This window comes from Cherax quadricarinatus, chromosome 41 (assembly GCF_038502225.1).
Source record: "Cherax quadricarinatus isolate ZL_2023a chromosome 41, ASM3850222v1, whole genome shotgun sequence".
Classification (NCBI taxonomy): domain Eukaryota; kingdom Metazoa; phylum Arthropoda; class Malacostraca; order Decapoda; family Parastacidae; genus Cherax; species Cherax quadricarinatus.
The window spans coordinates 26,541,218-26,556,267 of record NC_091332.1 but is presented as its reverse complement, the minus strand read 5'-3'; the positions used below and the strand labels follow the sequence as shown (position 1 = coordinate 26,556,267).

The window sequence follows — 15,050 nt, the reverse complement described above, 5'->3', positions numbered from 1 at the left end:
GAAACGTGGTATGATTTAAAGAGTCGGGATATGACTGCTGAGTGTAATATTCAGGGATTTAAGATGTTCAATGTGGATAGATGTAATGGGAAGGGGGGAGGAGTTGCATTGTATGTTCGAGAAAATATTAATTGTTGCATGAAAACAGGTATAAAAATAGATGGAGCAGCAACAGAGTCTGTTTGGGTAGAGTTCGTGGAGGGTCAAGAAAAACTAATTCTAGGTGTAATATACCGACCTCCAGGCTTGGATCACGATAGAGGGAGACTTCTTTGGGACGAAATTGTTAGGGCTCCTGGACACAGTAACATAGTCATAGTAGGGGACTTTAACTTTAGTCAAATTGACTGGAATTCTTTGACAGGTAATCTAGAGTCCAGTGACTTTATGGAAACAGTTCAGGACTGTTTTCTGAAACAGAGCGTAACTGAGCCTACCAGGGGTAATAATTTGCTAGACCTAGTCTTGTCAAATAAGGAAACACTCGTGACGTGGTGACGTGTACTTAGCTCTGTGAAGACCTGTTTGTGTGCTCTCTGTGAATCAGTACTTAACCCAGTGGTGACCTGTACTTAACTCTGTGAAGAAGTGTCTTGTTTGCTCCCGTGGACTGAACCAAGATGCCCTCCATCGAGCAACTTTACCAGCAACTTAAGGAAGAATTGAGGGCAGCGAAGATGGAGATACGGCGATTGACCGAGGAAATAAAGATACCTAACTGTTGCATGTGTGTCTTACCTAACAATCTGTCGGTATTTTATACCATTTTAATGTTCATTCTGTCAGACACTGCAACACAAGGGTATCTTGGTACAGACCATCAACTTCGACAACCTCTACTAGTGAGAACGGCTGGGTTTGAGAGGGACCTGCCCTCCCAAAGCAACCTACGTCTCACCTCCTGGCACTATATAAGGCCCCATTCTGTCACTTCAACTTCATATTGTTTCAGACAACGGAACAATGCTCTTCTCCAGACTGAGGGACTGACCACCTCAAAACTTTAAGGGTGATGGACTGATTACATCGCCTTCAAGTATCTTCTGCTTCTATCAACTTTTCTGTACTCGACTGAAGAAGCCTACTGTGTAGGCGAAACGTTTCGAAATAAAGATACCTAACTGTTGCATATGTGTCTTACCTAACAACTATCAGTCAAGCCCACCTCAAACACTCAGGTGACCTTCTCTCCCGAATTTCCAACCTGAATGTCAAAAACAAAAGCATGGCTTCCTTCGATGTCACAGCCCTCTTTACCAACGTTCCTACTGCCGCTGCAATCAACATTCTGAGACAGAGGCTCACTGAAAACCACGACCTCCCTTTACCTCTTCTAGATTTCATCAATCTAGTGGAACTGTGTGTTAATTTCAACTTCTTCAAGTATCAGGACAACTGTTACAAACAATGCTTTGGGATGGCAATGGGCAGCCCGCTCAGTGCTGTGCTTGTCAATCTCTTCATGGAAAACTTGGAGACAGAGAAATTCAGCACCCTCATTCCCAACACCGTTACCTGGCTAAGATACGTTGATGATATATTGGTTTTCTATCCGAGACGTCTCAATATCCAGGCCCTTCTCAACAAGATCAATGCAGTTGAACCATCAATAAAGTTTACACTTGAACTCGAAAATGATGGCAAACTTCCTTTCCTCGACGTTCTACTGTGCAGATCTCCCGACAGTGACAAACTTCTCTTCAAAGTGTATAGAAAACCTACCAACAAGGACGATCTTATACACTTTTATTCACACCAAGACACCCGCACTAAGAGAGGAGTCCTCATTGGCTTCTTCTTGAGAGCTCTTCGCATCTCCAGCCCTTGTTTTCTAGAAGAAGAATGCACTTACATAACACAAGCCTTTTCACGTCTTCAGTTCCCATCTTTCTTCATCCGAGATTGCAGACTCAAGGCACAAGCTATCCTCAACAAACCGCCCATGTTAGGTAAGACACATATGCAACAGTTAGGTATCTTTATTTCGAAACGTTTCGCCTACACAGTAGGCTTCTTCAGTCGAGTACAGAAAAGTTGATAGAAGCAGAAGAGACTTGAAGACGATGTAATCAGTCTATCACCCTTAAAGTTTTGAGGTGGTCAGTCCCTCAGTCTGGAGAAGAGCATTGTTCCATAGTATGAAACAATATGGACAGGATGGAGCCTTATATAGCGCCAAGAGGTGAGACGTAGGTCACTAGAAGATTACATCGATTACATCGTCTTCAAGTCTCTTCTGCTTCTATCAAGTTTTCTGTACTCGACTGAAGAAGCCTACTGTGTAGGCGAAACGTTTCGAAATAAAGATACCTAACTGTTGCATATGTGTCTTACCTAACATGGGCGGTTTGTTGAGGATAGCTTGTGCCTTGAGTCTGCAATCTCGGATGAACTGTTGCATATGTGTCTTACCTAACAACCTGTCGGTATTTTATACCATTTTAATGTTCAAACCGCCCATGGAACAGCCCCCTAAACAGTTCATAGTATTCCCATGTGGCGATGTTGCCACGAATACTCGCCGGGCACTTGCTATGAGTAACATCAACGTTTCCACCATAAACACATCCTCTATCAAAGACCTCACTACGAAACGCAGCCCCACACCTCTGACTTCTACAGCAGGCGTCTACACTATCCCCTGTGGGTTCTGTCCCAAGAAATATGTAGGCGAGACAGGCAGAGATCTTGCAGTCCGCCTGAATGAGCATCGAAATGCCTCTAACAGAGACGTTGTAAGGTACGCCTGTGTCCTCCACAGAGACTCCACGGGGCATTTGATGAACTGGAACGAGGCACAACTCGTTCTCACCGAACCAGACCTCAGACGCCGACGGTGCCTAGAAGCCTCACTAATCGCCGTCACCGACACTATAGAACGCAACACTGGAAACTACAAAATTTCAAAAACATTGGCATACATGATACTTAAGCACCACCAACCCAACAACACAGGAGTCACATGATTTCATCGTCTACCCGTCCTCATCATAGGCAGAGGTTGTTTTGATAAGGACCTGCCTCGCATGGGCCAGTAGGCCTTCTACAGTGTTCCTCCATTCTTATGTTCTTGTGACATTCCTCAGGTCACGTGCGTCACATCTCACTCTCCGCCTATATATATAATGTCTTTCTACCTCTGTATGTTAGAAGTGATCAAGGTCCCAGGACCGAAACGTTTTCTAATAAATATGTTATAGTGTTTGCTTACGTGTCTTTCTAAACCAAAGCTGTAATATAACCACTGGACTTCTGTTGCTTACACTGAAAAACTAATGAAGAACTGTGGAAAAAGACACTTATGTACAGTTCAGGACATTTATTAAAGGAAACGTTTCGCCACGAGTGGCTTCTTCAGTCCTAATACAGAGAAAACTAAGAAAACACACATATATATAGTGGTGGGAGTCAGGTGAGGTGAAGCGTGGGTAGAGGTGGTAATAGTAGTAGTAGTAGTAATTGAACTAAGGAGGTGAGGTTAGAGAGGGACCTGCAGCATCAAGTAACACCAGTTCCCAGGATGGGTAATATCCTCTTGCTTAGTAATTTTGAAATACTGTAACTACCGGATTTTTGCTTTATAGTGTTACTGACAGAAATTAGTGCAGCTTCAATGCATTTTCTCCGTCTTAAGTCGTCTTCTTTAATAACTAGTTTAGCTTCATTGAATTTCATGAGGTGTCCAACATCGTCTCTATGTTGAACACATGCGTTTTTGCGGTCATCATTTCTGCAAGCATTTTTGTGTTCTGCTATTCTAATGTCCAGAGTTCTGGCTGTTTCCCCTACATATACTTTGTCACACCCCCCACATGGTATAGTGTAGATTCCTGCACTTGTGCCAGAATCATGCTTGGGTTTTTGTATCAGGTTCCTAATAGTAGTTGAAGAGCTGGTAGATATTTTAGCCAGTTTTCTGTCAAACATTTTTGAAACATTAGTGGCAACGTTGCTGACCGGTAAAACGATGTAACTTGGAGGCTTTTCTTCAATTTGATAGGTGTTGGTCTTGCTGAGGATACGTGTTGCACGTTTCCTGCAGTCACGTATGAAGTGTAGGGGAAAGTGTAGTGAACTAAAAGAGTTGGTGATGTATGTACATTCTTCTTCGAGGAACTGCGGACTGGAAATTCTGTAGGCTCTCAGAAAGAAGCCAATAACTACCCCTCTTTTAGTTCTTGTGTCATGGTGAGAGAAGAAATGTAGAAGATCATTCTTGTAGGTAGGCTTCCGGTAGACTTTAAAAGAAAGTTTGCTTTCCCCTGTGCGTAAGAGAACGTCGAGAAAAGGTAACTGGTTGTCCTTCTCCTCCTCTAGAGTAAATTTAATAGTAGGTTCCAGATTGTTGATGGTGTTGAGGATGCCCTGTACGTCAAGATTTTTGGGTACAATGACCAAAATATCATCTACGTACCGCATCCAAGTAACTGAACGAGGGATGTTATTGAGGATCCTTCTTGATTCCAGGTCCTCCATGTATAAATTGGCAAGAACTGCACTAAGGGGGGATCCCATGGCTAGTCCGAAGAGTTGTTTGTACTTCTTGTCCTCGAACCTAAAACAGTTATAACGAACACAAAGTTCGACAAGGCTCACAAAATCTTGGCGGGGTACAGGTAACTCTGTATCATCTTTAATCACCCTGCGAAGAAGATCAATGGCTTGATCAACTGGGACATTGGTGAATAAGGCAGTCACGTCAAAACTTGCAAGCTTCTTATCACTCATGTCGAGATCCCTGATACGGTTAAGGAGGTCACCCGAATGCTTTAGATGAGCCTGACTGATTGTACCCAGGAGCTTTGACAAATATTTCGCCAAAACTCCTGCTAGACTGTGAGGGGCGCTGCCGATACCAGATGTAATGGGTCTCAGTCCGCAGTTCCTCGAAGAAGAATGTACATACATCACCAACTCTTTTAGTTCACTACACTTTCCCCTACACTTCATACGTGACTGCAGGAAACGTGCAACACGTATCCTCAGCAAGACCAACACCTATCAAATTGAAGAAAAGCCTCCAAGTTACATCGTTTTACCGGTCAGCAACGTTGCCACTAATGTTTCAAAAATGTTTGACAGAAAACTGGCTAAAATATCTACCAGCTCTTCAACTACTATTAGGAACCTGATACAAAAACCCAAGCATGATTCTGGCACAAGTGCAGGAATCTACACTATACCATGTGGGGGGTGTGACAAAGTATATGTAGGGGAAACAGCCAGAACTCTGGACATTAGAATAGCAGAACACAAAAATGCTTGCAGAAATGATGACCGCAAAAAACGCATGTGTTCAACATAGAGACGATGTTGGACACCTCATGAAATTCAATGAAGCTAAACTAGTTATTAAAGAAGACGACTTAAGACGGAGAAAATGCATTGAAGCTGCACTAATTTCTGTCAGTAACACTATAAAGCAAAAATCCGGTAGTTACAGTATTTCAAAATTACTAAGCAAGAGGATATTACCCATCCTGGGAACTGGTGTTACTTGATGCTGCAGGTCCCTCTCTAACCTCACCTCCTTAGTTCAATTACTACTACTACTACTATTACCACCTCTACCCACGCTTCACCTCACCTGACTCCCACCACTATATATATGTGTGTTTTCTTAGTTTTCTCTGTATTAGGACTGAAGAAGCCACTCGTGGCGAAACGTTTCCTTTAATAAATGTCCTGAACTGTACATAAGTGTCTTTTTCCACATCTTGTCGGTATCACCATACCATTTCCTAATGAAGAACTATTTTCAAGGGTTATAAAGGAACTATTAGATAGTCTTTTTCTACAAATTGGCATAGTATCGGATGAGTAGAAAACGGCAAATGTGATACCTATCCACAAAGCAGGAGGCAGGTTGGATTAACATTGGTAGAATTACCGACAATATGTTAAGTAAAAGGACACAAATGCAACTAATGTTGTATTCGTGTTCTTTTACTTAACATATTGAAACAAACATTAATGGCAGGTAGTTATGTGAAGCCAGGGAGGATGAGAGTGTAACAAACATTAATGGCAGGTAGTTATGTGAAGCCAGGGAGGATGAGAGTGTAACAAACATTAATGGCAGGTAGTTATGTGAAGCCAGGGAGGATGAGAGTGTAACAAACATTAATGGCAGGTAGTTATGTGAAGCCAGGGAGGATGAGAGTGTAACAAACATTAATGGCAGGTAGTTATGTGAAGCCAGGGAGGATGAGAGTGTAACAAACATTAATGGCAGGTAGTTATGTGAAGCCAGGGAGGATGAGAGTGTAACAAACATTAATGGCAGGTAGTTATGTGAAGCCAGGGAGGATGAGAGTGTAACAAACATTAATGGCAGGTAGTTATGTGAAGCCAGGGAGGATGAGAGTGTAACAAACATTAATGGCAGGTAGTTATGTGAAGCCAGGGAGGATGAGAGTGTAACAAACATTGTTAGGTAAGACACATATGCAACAGTTAGGTATCTTTATTTTGAAACGTTTCGCCTACACAGTAGGCTTCTTCAGTCGAGTACAGAAAAGTTGATAGAAGCAGAAGATACTTGAAGACGATGTAATCAGTCCATCACCCTTAAAGTTTTGAGGTGGTCAGTCCCTCAGTCTGGAGAAGAGCATTGTTCCGTTGTCTGAAACAATATGAAGTTGAAGTGACAGAATCGGGCCTTATATAGTGCCAGGAGGTGAGACGTAGGTTGATTTGGGAGGGCAGGTCCTTCTCAAACCCAGCCGTTCTCACTAGTAGAGGTTGTCGAAGTAGATGGTCTGTACCAAGATACCCTTGTGTTGCAGTGTCTGACAGAATGAACATTAAAATGGTATAAAATACCGACAGATTGTTAGGTAAGACACATATGCAACAGTTAGGTATCTTTATTTTGAAACGTTTCGCCTACACAGTAGGCTTCTTCAGTCGAGTACAGAAAAGTTGATAGAAGCAGAAGATACTTGAAGACGATGTAATCAGTCCATCACCCTTAAAGTTTTGAGGTGGTCAGTCCCTCAGTCTGGAGAAGAGCATTGTTCCGTTGTCTGAAACAATATGAAGTTGAAGTGACAGAATCGGGCCTTATATAGTGCCAGGAGGTGAGACGTAGGTTGATTTGGGAGGGCAGGTCCTTCTCAAACCCAGCCGTTCTCACTAGTAGAGGTTGTCGAAGTAGATGGTCTGTACCAAGATACCCTTGTGTTGCAGTGTCTGACAGAATGAACATTAAAATGGTATAAAATACCGACAGATTGTTAGGTAAGACACATATGCAACAGTTAGGTATCTTTATTTTGAAACGTTTCGCCTACACAGTAGGCTTCTTCAGTCGAGTACAGAAAAGTTGATAGAAGCAGAAGATACTTGAAGACGATGTAATCAGTCCATCACCCTTAAAGTTTTGAGGTGGTCAGTCCCTCAGTCTGGAGAAGAGCATTGTTCCGTTGTCTGAAACAATATGAAGTTGAAGTGACAGAATCGGGCCTTATATAGTGCCAGGAGGTGAGACGTAGGTTGATTTGGGAGGGCAGGTCCTTCTCAAACCCAGCCGTTCTCACTAGTAGAGGTTGTCGAAGTAGATGGTCTGTACCAAGATACCCTTGTGTTGCAGTGTCTGACAGAATGAACATTAAAATGGTATAAAATACCGACAGATTGTTAGGTAAGACACATATGCAACAGTTAGGTATCTTTATTTTGAAACGTTTCGCCTACACAGTAGGCTTCTTCAGTCGAGTACAGAAAAGTTGATAGAAGCAGAAGATACTTGAAGACGATGTAATCAGTCCATCACCCTTAAAGTTTTGAGGTGGTCAGTCCCTCAGTCTGGAGAAGAGCATTGTTCTGTTGTCTGAAACGTCTCTCCTCCTGGCACTATATAAGGCCCGATTCTGTCACTTCAACTTCATATTGTTTCAGACAACGGAACAATGCTCTTCTCCAGACTGAGGGACTGACCACCTCAAAACTTTAAGGGTGATGGACTGATTACATCGTCTTCAAGTATCTTCTGCTTCTATCAACTTTTCTGTACTCGACTGAAGAAGCCTACTGTGTAGGCGAAACGTTTCAAAATAAAGATACCTAACTGTTGCATATGTGTCTTACCTAACAATCTGTCGGTAGACAACGGAACAATGCTCTTCTCCAGACTGAGGGACTGACCACCTCAAAACTTTAAGGGTGATGGACTGATTACATCGTCTTAAGAACATAAGAACATAAGAAAAGAGGAACACTGCAGCAAGCCTGTTGGCCCATACTAGGCAGGTCCTTTACAATTCATCCCACTAACAAACATTTGACCAACCCAATTTTCAATGCCACCCAAGAAACATGCTCCGATGTGCAAGCCCCTCTCAAATCCAACCCCTCCCACTCATGTACTTATCCAACCTAAATTTGAAACTACCCAAAGTCCTAGCCTCAATAACCCAACTAGGTAGACTGTTCCACTCATCAACTACCCTATTTCCAAACCAATACTTTCCTATGTCCTTTCTAAATCTAAACTTATCTAATTTAAATCCATTACTGCGGGTTCTCTCTTGGAGAGATATCCTCAAGACCTTGTTAATATCCCCTTTATTAATACCTATCTTCCACTTATACACTTCGATCAGGTCTCCCCTCATTCTTCGTCTAACAAGTGAATGTAACTTAAGAGTCTTCAATCTTTCTTCATAAGGAAGATTTCTAATGCTATGTATTAATTTAGTCATCCTACGCTGAATGTTTTCTAACGAATTTATGTCCATTCTGTAATATGGAGACCAGAATTGAGCTGCATAATCTAGGTGAGGCCTTACTAATGATGTATAAAGCTGCAGTATGACCTCTGGACTTCTGTTGCTTACACTTCTTGATATAAATCCCAGTAATCTATTTGCCTTATTACGTACGCTTAGGCATTGCTGTCTTGGTTTAAGGTTGCTGCTTACCATAACCCCCAAGTCCTTTTCGCAATCTGTATGGCTAAGTTCTACATTATTTAACTTATAAGTGCTAGGGTTATGGACACTCCCGAGCTTCAGAACCTTGCATTTATCTACATTGAACTGCATCTGCCACTTTTCTGACCAAGAGTAAAGTTTGTCTAAATCCTCCTGAAGTTCCCTAACATCTACGTTTGAATCAATTATCCTACCTATCTTCGTGTCATCAGCGAATTTGCTCATATCACTAGTAATTCCTTCATCAAGATCATTGATATATATTATAAACAACAACGGGCCCAAGACTGATCCCTGTGGAACGCCACTTGTAACTGATCCCCACTCGGATTTAACCCCATTTATGGACACTCTCTGCTTCCTGTCTGTGAGCCATGACTCGATCCACGAGAGCACCCTTCCCCCAATGCCATGAGCTGCTACTTTCTTCAACAGTCTTTGGTGCGGAACTCTATCAAATGCCTTACTAAAATCTAAGTAAATAATATCAAATTCTTTATCATGGTCAACAGCCTCAAAAGCTTTACTGAAGAAAGTTAATAAATTAGTTAGACAAGACCGGCCTCTTGTGAATCCATGCTGAGTATCATTAATCAGGCTATGCTTATCGAGATGGCTTCTTATAATCTCAGCTATAATTGACTCTAGTAATTTGCCTACAATTGAGGTCAGGCTTATTGGGCGGTAATTTGACGGTAACGACTTGTCCCCTGTTTTAAAAATAGGAATTACATTCGCCATCTTCCACATATCAGACACTACACCTGTTTGAAGAGATAAATTAAAAATATTAGTTAATGGTTCACAGACTTCCATTTTGCATTCCTTAAGAACCCTTGAAAAAACCTCATCAGGACCCGGTGACTTATTTTGCTTCAGTCGGTCTATCTGCTTCACAACCATTTCACTAGTGACTGTGATGTTACATAATTTATCTTCTTCTGATCCACTATAAAAATTAATTACCGGAATATTATTAGTGTCTTCCTGTGTAAAAACCGAGAGAAAATAATTATTTAAAATCGAGCACATTTCATTCTCTTTGTCAGTAAGATGCCCATAGTTATTTTTAAGGGGACCTATCTTATCTCTGACTTTTGTTCTATATACCTGGAAAAAACTTTTTGGGTTAGTTTTAGAATCCCTAGCAACTTTAATTTCATAGTCCCTTTTAGCTTTTCTTATCCCCTTTTTAATGTCCCTCTTAATGTCAATATACTGATTCATAAGATGACCCTCGCCTCTTTTGATACGCCTATAAATTCCTTTCTTATGCCCTAGTAGATATTTCAGCCTATTATTCATCCATTTTGGGTCATTTCTATTTGATCTAATTTCCTTATAAGGGATAAACGTTCTTTGAGCAGCATGTATTGTGTTCAGAAAACTGTCATATTGATAGCTCTCTTCGTTACCCCAGTCAACAGATGATAAGTGTTCTCTAAGCCCATCGTAATCTGCTAAGCGAAAATCTGGGACTGTTACTGAGTTATCCCTACTATCATACTTCCATTCAATTCTAAATGTAATTGATTTGTGGTCGCTAGCACCCAGTTCCTCTGAAACTTCTAAATTATTAACAAGGGATTCATTGTTTGCCAGAACTAAGTCAAGCAGGTTATTTCCCCTTGTAGGTTCTGTCACAAACTGCTTCAAAAAACAATCCTGAACTACTTCTAAGAAATCGTATGATTCTAAATTCCCAGTCAAGAAATTCCAATCAATATGACTAAAGTTAAAGTCTCCTAGAATTACTACATTATCGTGCCTTGTGGCCCTAACAATTTCCTCCCATAGTAGTCTCCCTTGGTCCCTATCTAAATTTGGGGGACGGTATATCACACCTAAAATTAATTTTTCATGCCCCTCTGAAAATTCTATCCAAACAGACTCTGTATGTGTTACTTCAGACTTAATACCCGTTTTTATGCAACAGTTCAAGCGATCTCGGACATACAATGCCACCCCACCCCCCTTCCCGATACTTCTATCTACTTGGAACAATTTAAAACCCTGAATGTGACATTCTGCAGGCATGTCCCGACTTTTTGAATTAAACCACGTCTCAGTAATGGCAAATACATCTATGTTACCTGCACTAGCAACTAGTCTCAACTCGTCCATCTTATTCCTAGCACTGCGACTATTTGTGTAATATATACTTAAGGACCCTCCACTCTCTTTACCCTTCCTGCTCCTTTCTGTTATTCCACTAAACTTATTACTGTCCTTGTCAATTAGTGCCACTGGCTTTCCAATATCCACTTCATTTTGCCTATTACTAGTTCTCCTAGTACTCATGTTACTACCCTGCGACTTCACAGTTTTCCCGCCAAAACCCATACCACTAACTATTCCTAGTTTAAAGACCTAACAGCTCCCTCCACTGCGTTGGCCAGTGCTCCCACCCCACACCTAGATAAGTGAACCCCATCCCTGGCATACATGTCATTTCTGCCATAGAAGAGGTCCCAGTTGTCAATGAATGTTACCGCATTTTCCTTACAGTACTTGTCCAGCCAGCAATTGACACCAATTGCTCTGGACAACCATTCATTTCCAACTCCTCTCCTTGGCAAAATGCCACATATGACAGGTTTCCCACCCTTCCTCCTAATTATCTCTATTGCTGACCTATACCTGCTAATCAGGTCCTCCCTCCTACGTCTGCCAACATCGTTGCCTCCAGCACTGAGACAGATAATAGGATTGCTCCCATTACCTCTCATGATGTCATCCAGACGGCTAACAATATCCTTCATCCCAGCCCCAGGAAAACACACTCTCTGCCTCCTACTCCTATCCTTCAAACAGAATGCCCTATCCATGTACCTAATCTGGCTATCCCCAACAACAACAATGTTTTTACCTTCCTTGGCGTCGTCCGTCGTGATGCTCCGAGTAGTCGACTCACATTCGCCAGGTAGCATTACACCACTTGTAGAATTCGTCAAGACGTTCTCGATGGTCTTCGTTGGGGTATCTAGGGATGTCTTACTCACGTCTGCCAATGCTTCTTTGGTGCTCGTTGTGGCATTCCCAGCAGGACACTCACATTCGTCAGGTAGCACCGAGAATGAGTTGGAAGTTTCCACGGTAGTCTTCTGGTTTCTCGTTGTTTCCGCCTCTCCAACCGTTTTCTTGATCTTCAGCTTGGTTCCATGTTGCCCGGCCACTGACCAAGCTCCCCTCTTAACCTGGGGACTCACAACAGGAGGATTACTACGAATCCTCTTGTTCTCCTCCGTTAATCGCCGTATCTCCAGTTTAGCAACTCTGAGTTCTTCTCTCAGCTGCTGGTAAAGCTGCTCAAGAGAGGGCATCCTGGTTCAGATTCACAGAGAGCACACAAACAGGTCTTCACAGAGCTAAGTACACGTCACCACTGAGCTAAGTACACGTCACCACTCTAAGTACACGTAAGGTGAAGTAGCATCCATTTCGTGTTTCAAGAACATTTGCTTGGCAGGATGGTTCACTAGCTTTAATTCCAAGGAAGGTTGCTCCTATTTCCAGCAAACGGGAAACTTGAAATAATCCTCGACGTCAGATTCCTTGAAGTCTTTTTCAACCAAAATACTGATTTCAAGGACAAACTCTTGTTCGTGAATTTTCTTCAGTACGACTCAGCTAGCCAACTTGATTGTTATGTGAAGCCAGGGAGGATGAGAGTGTAACAAACATTAATGGCAGGTAGTTATGTGAAGCCAGGGAGGATGAGAGTGTAACAAACATTAATGGCAGGTAGTTACGTGATGCTAGGGAGGATAAGAGTGTAAGAACATAAGAACATAAGAATGTAGGAACACTGCAGAAGGCCTACTGGCCCATACGAGGCAGGTCCTTATCAAAACGATCTCTACCTAAAGCTACTCAAGAAACAACTCCCGCACCCCCCAACACCAATCAAACCCAGCCCCTCCCACTCATATATTTGTCCAGTCTCTTCTTAAAGCTACCCAAGGTCCTAGCCTCTATCACCCCACTGGGAAGACTGTTCCACGCATCTACAACTCTGTTAGAAAACCAGTACTTACCTATGTCCTTTCTAAATCTAAATTTATCCAACTTAAATCCATTATTCCTGGTTCTTACCTGGTTCGACACCCTCAGTACTTTATTAATGTCTCCCTTGTTTATGCCCGTCATCCACTTATACACTTCAATGATATCTCCCCTCATTCTACGCCTCTCCAGAGAGTGGAGATTTAAGGCTTTAAGTCTATCTTCATACGGGAGGTTCCTTACACAGTAAATCATTTTAGTCATTCTTCTCTGTATGTTCTCTAATGAGTCTATGTCCATCCTGTAGTAAGGGGACCAAAACTGAGCAGCATAATCTAAATGAGGCCTCACTAGTGATGTATAGAGCTGTAAAATAACTTTTGGACTTCTGTTACTTATACTTCTTGAGATAAATCCAAGTAATCTGTTGGCCTTGTTGCGCACACTGAGGCACTGCTGTCTTGGCTTTAGATTTCTGCTTACCATGACTCCCAAGTCTTTAATGGCAGGTAATTATGTGAAGCCAGGGAGGATAAGAGTGTAACATTAATGACAGGTAGTTATGAGAAGCCAGGGAGGATAAGAGTGTAACATTAATGGCAGGTAGTTATGTGAAGCCAGGGAGGATAAGAGTGAAACAAACATTAACGGCAGGTAGTTATGTGAAGCCAGGGAGGATAAGATTGAAATATTAATGGCAGGTAGTTATGTGAAGCCAGGGAGGATAAGAGTGAAACAAACATTAACGGCAGGTGAATGTAGTTATGTGAAGCCAGGGAGAATAAGAGTGAAACAAACATTAACGGCAGGTAGTTATGTGAAGCCAGGGAGGATAAGAGTGAAACAAACGTTAACGGCAGGTAGTTATGTGAAGCCAGGGAGGATAAGAGTGTAACAAACATTAACGGCAGGTAGTTATGTGAAGCCAGGGAGGATAAGAGTGAAACAAACATTAATGGCAGGTAGTTATGTGAAGCCAGGGAGGATAAGAGTGAAACATTAATGGTAGGTAGTTATGTGAAGCCAGGGAGGATAAGAGTGAAACATTAATGGTAGGTAGTTATGTGAAGCCAGGGAGGATAAGAGTGAAACATTAATGGCAGGTAGTTATGTGAAGCCAGGGAGGATAAGAGTGAAACATTAATGGCAGGTAGTTATGTGAAGCCAGGGAGGATAAGAGTGAAACATTAATGGCAGGTAGTTATGTGAAGCCAGGGAGGATAAGAGTGAAACATTAATGGCAGGTAGTTATGTGAAGCCAGGGAGGATAAGAGTGAAACATTAATGGCAGGTAGTTATGTGAAGCCAGGGAGGATAAGAGTGAAACATTAATGGCAGGTAGTTATGTGAAGCCAGGGAGGATAAGAGTGAAACAAACATTAATGACAGGTAGTTGTGTGACGTCAGGGAAAATAAGAGTAAAATAACTATGAACGGCAGACTGTTGAACGAGGGTAATTACGTGGCTGGATCGGCAGGTTTATGTCCATTCAGGTATGCTGAGTTCTCCCTCTCCTTGGCTCCCACCACCTGTTAGTGACACTCATTTTACTCATCACAGCGGACATTTTACTCATCACAGCTGACATTTTACTCATCACAGCTGACATTTTACTCATCACAGCGGACATTTTATTTATCACAGCTGATACTTCGCTCATCACAGCTCTTAATTCACTCATCACAGCTAACACTTTACTCATCACAGCTCACAATTCACTCATCACAGCTAACACTTTACTCATCACAGCTCACAATTCACTCATCACAGCTAACACTTTACTCATCACAGCTCACAATTCACTCATCACAGCTAACACTTTACTCATCACAGCTCTCAATTCACTCATCACAGCTGACACTTTACTAATAACATTTCTCACTTTACTCACCACACCTGCCATTTTTTCTGATCAGAACTGACAGCATAAACATCACTACTATATTACTCACCACAACTGACATTTGGTTCATCACAGCTGGCATTTTACTCATCACAGATGGTACCTTACTCCTCACAGCTGACACCTCACCCATCACCATCACTAACTCTTTATCATCACATCAGGCACTTTATTTACCTAAACTAACGCTTAACTCATCACAGCT

General features: G+C 42.0%; 1 protein-coding gene across 1 annotated transcript in view; it reads right to left on the bottom strand.

Moving 5' to 3' along the window:
- Positions 1-15,050, bottom strand: part of LOC128695926 (uncharacterized) — a 92,817-nt gene that overhangs the window by 31,430 nt on the left and 46,337 nt on the right. Inside the window, exon 6 of the mRNA XM_070093105.1 lies at positions 14,404-14,471. Coding sequence (XP_069949206.1) covers positions 14,404-14,471 — 68 coding nt within the window. The remainder of the gene's footprint in view (positions 1-14,403; positions 14,472-15,050) is intronic.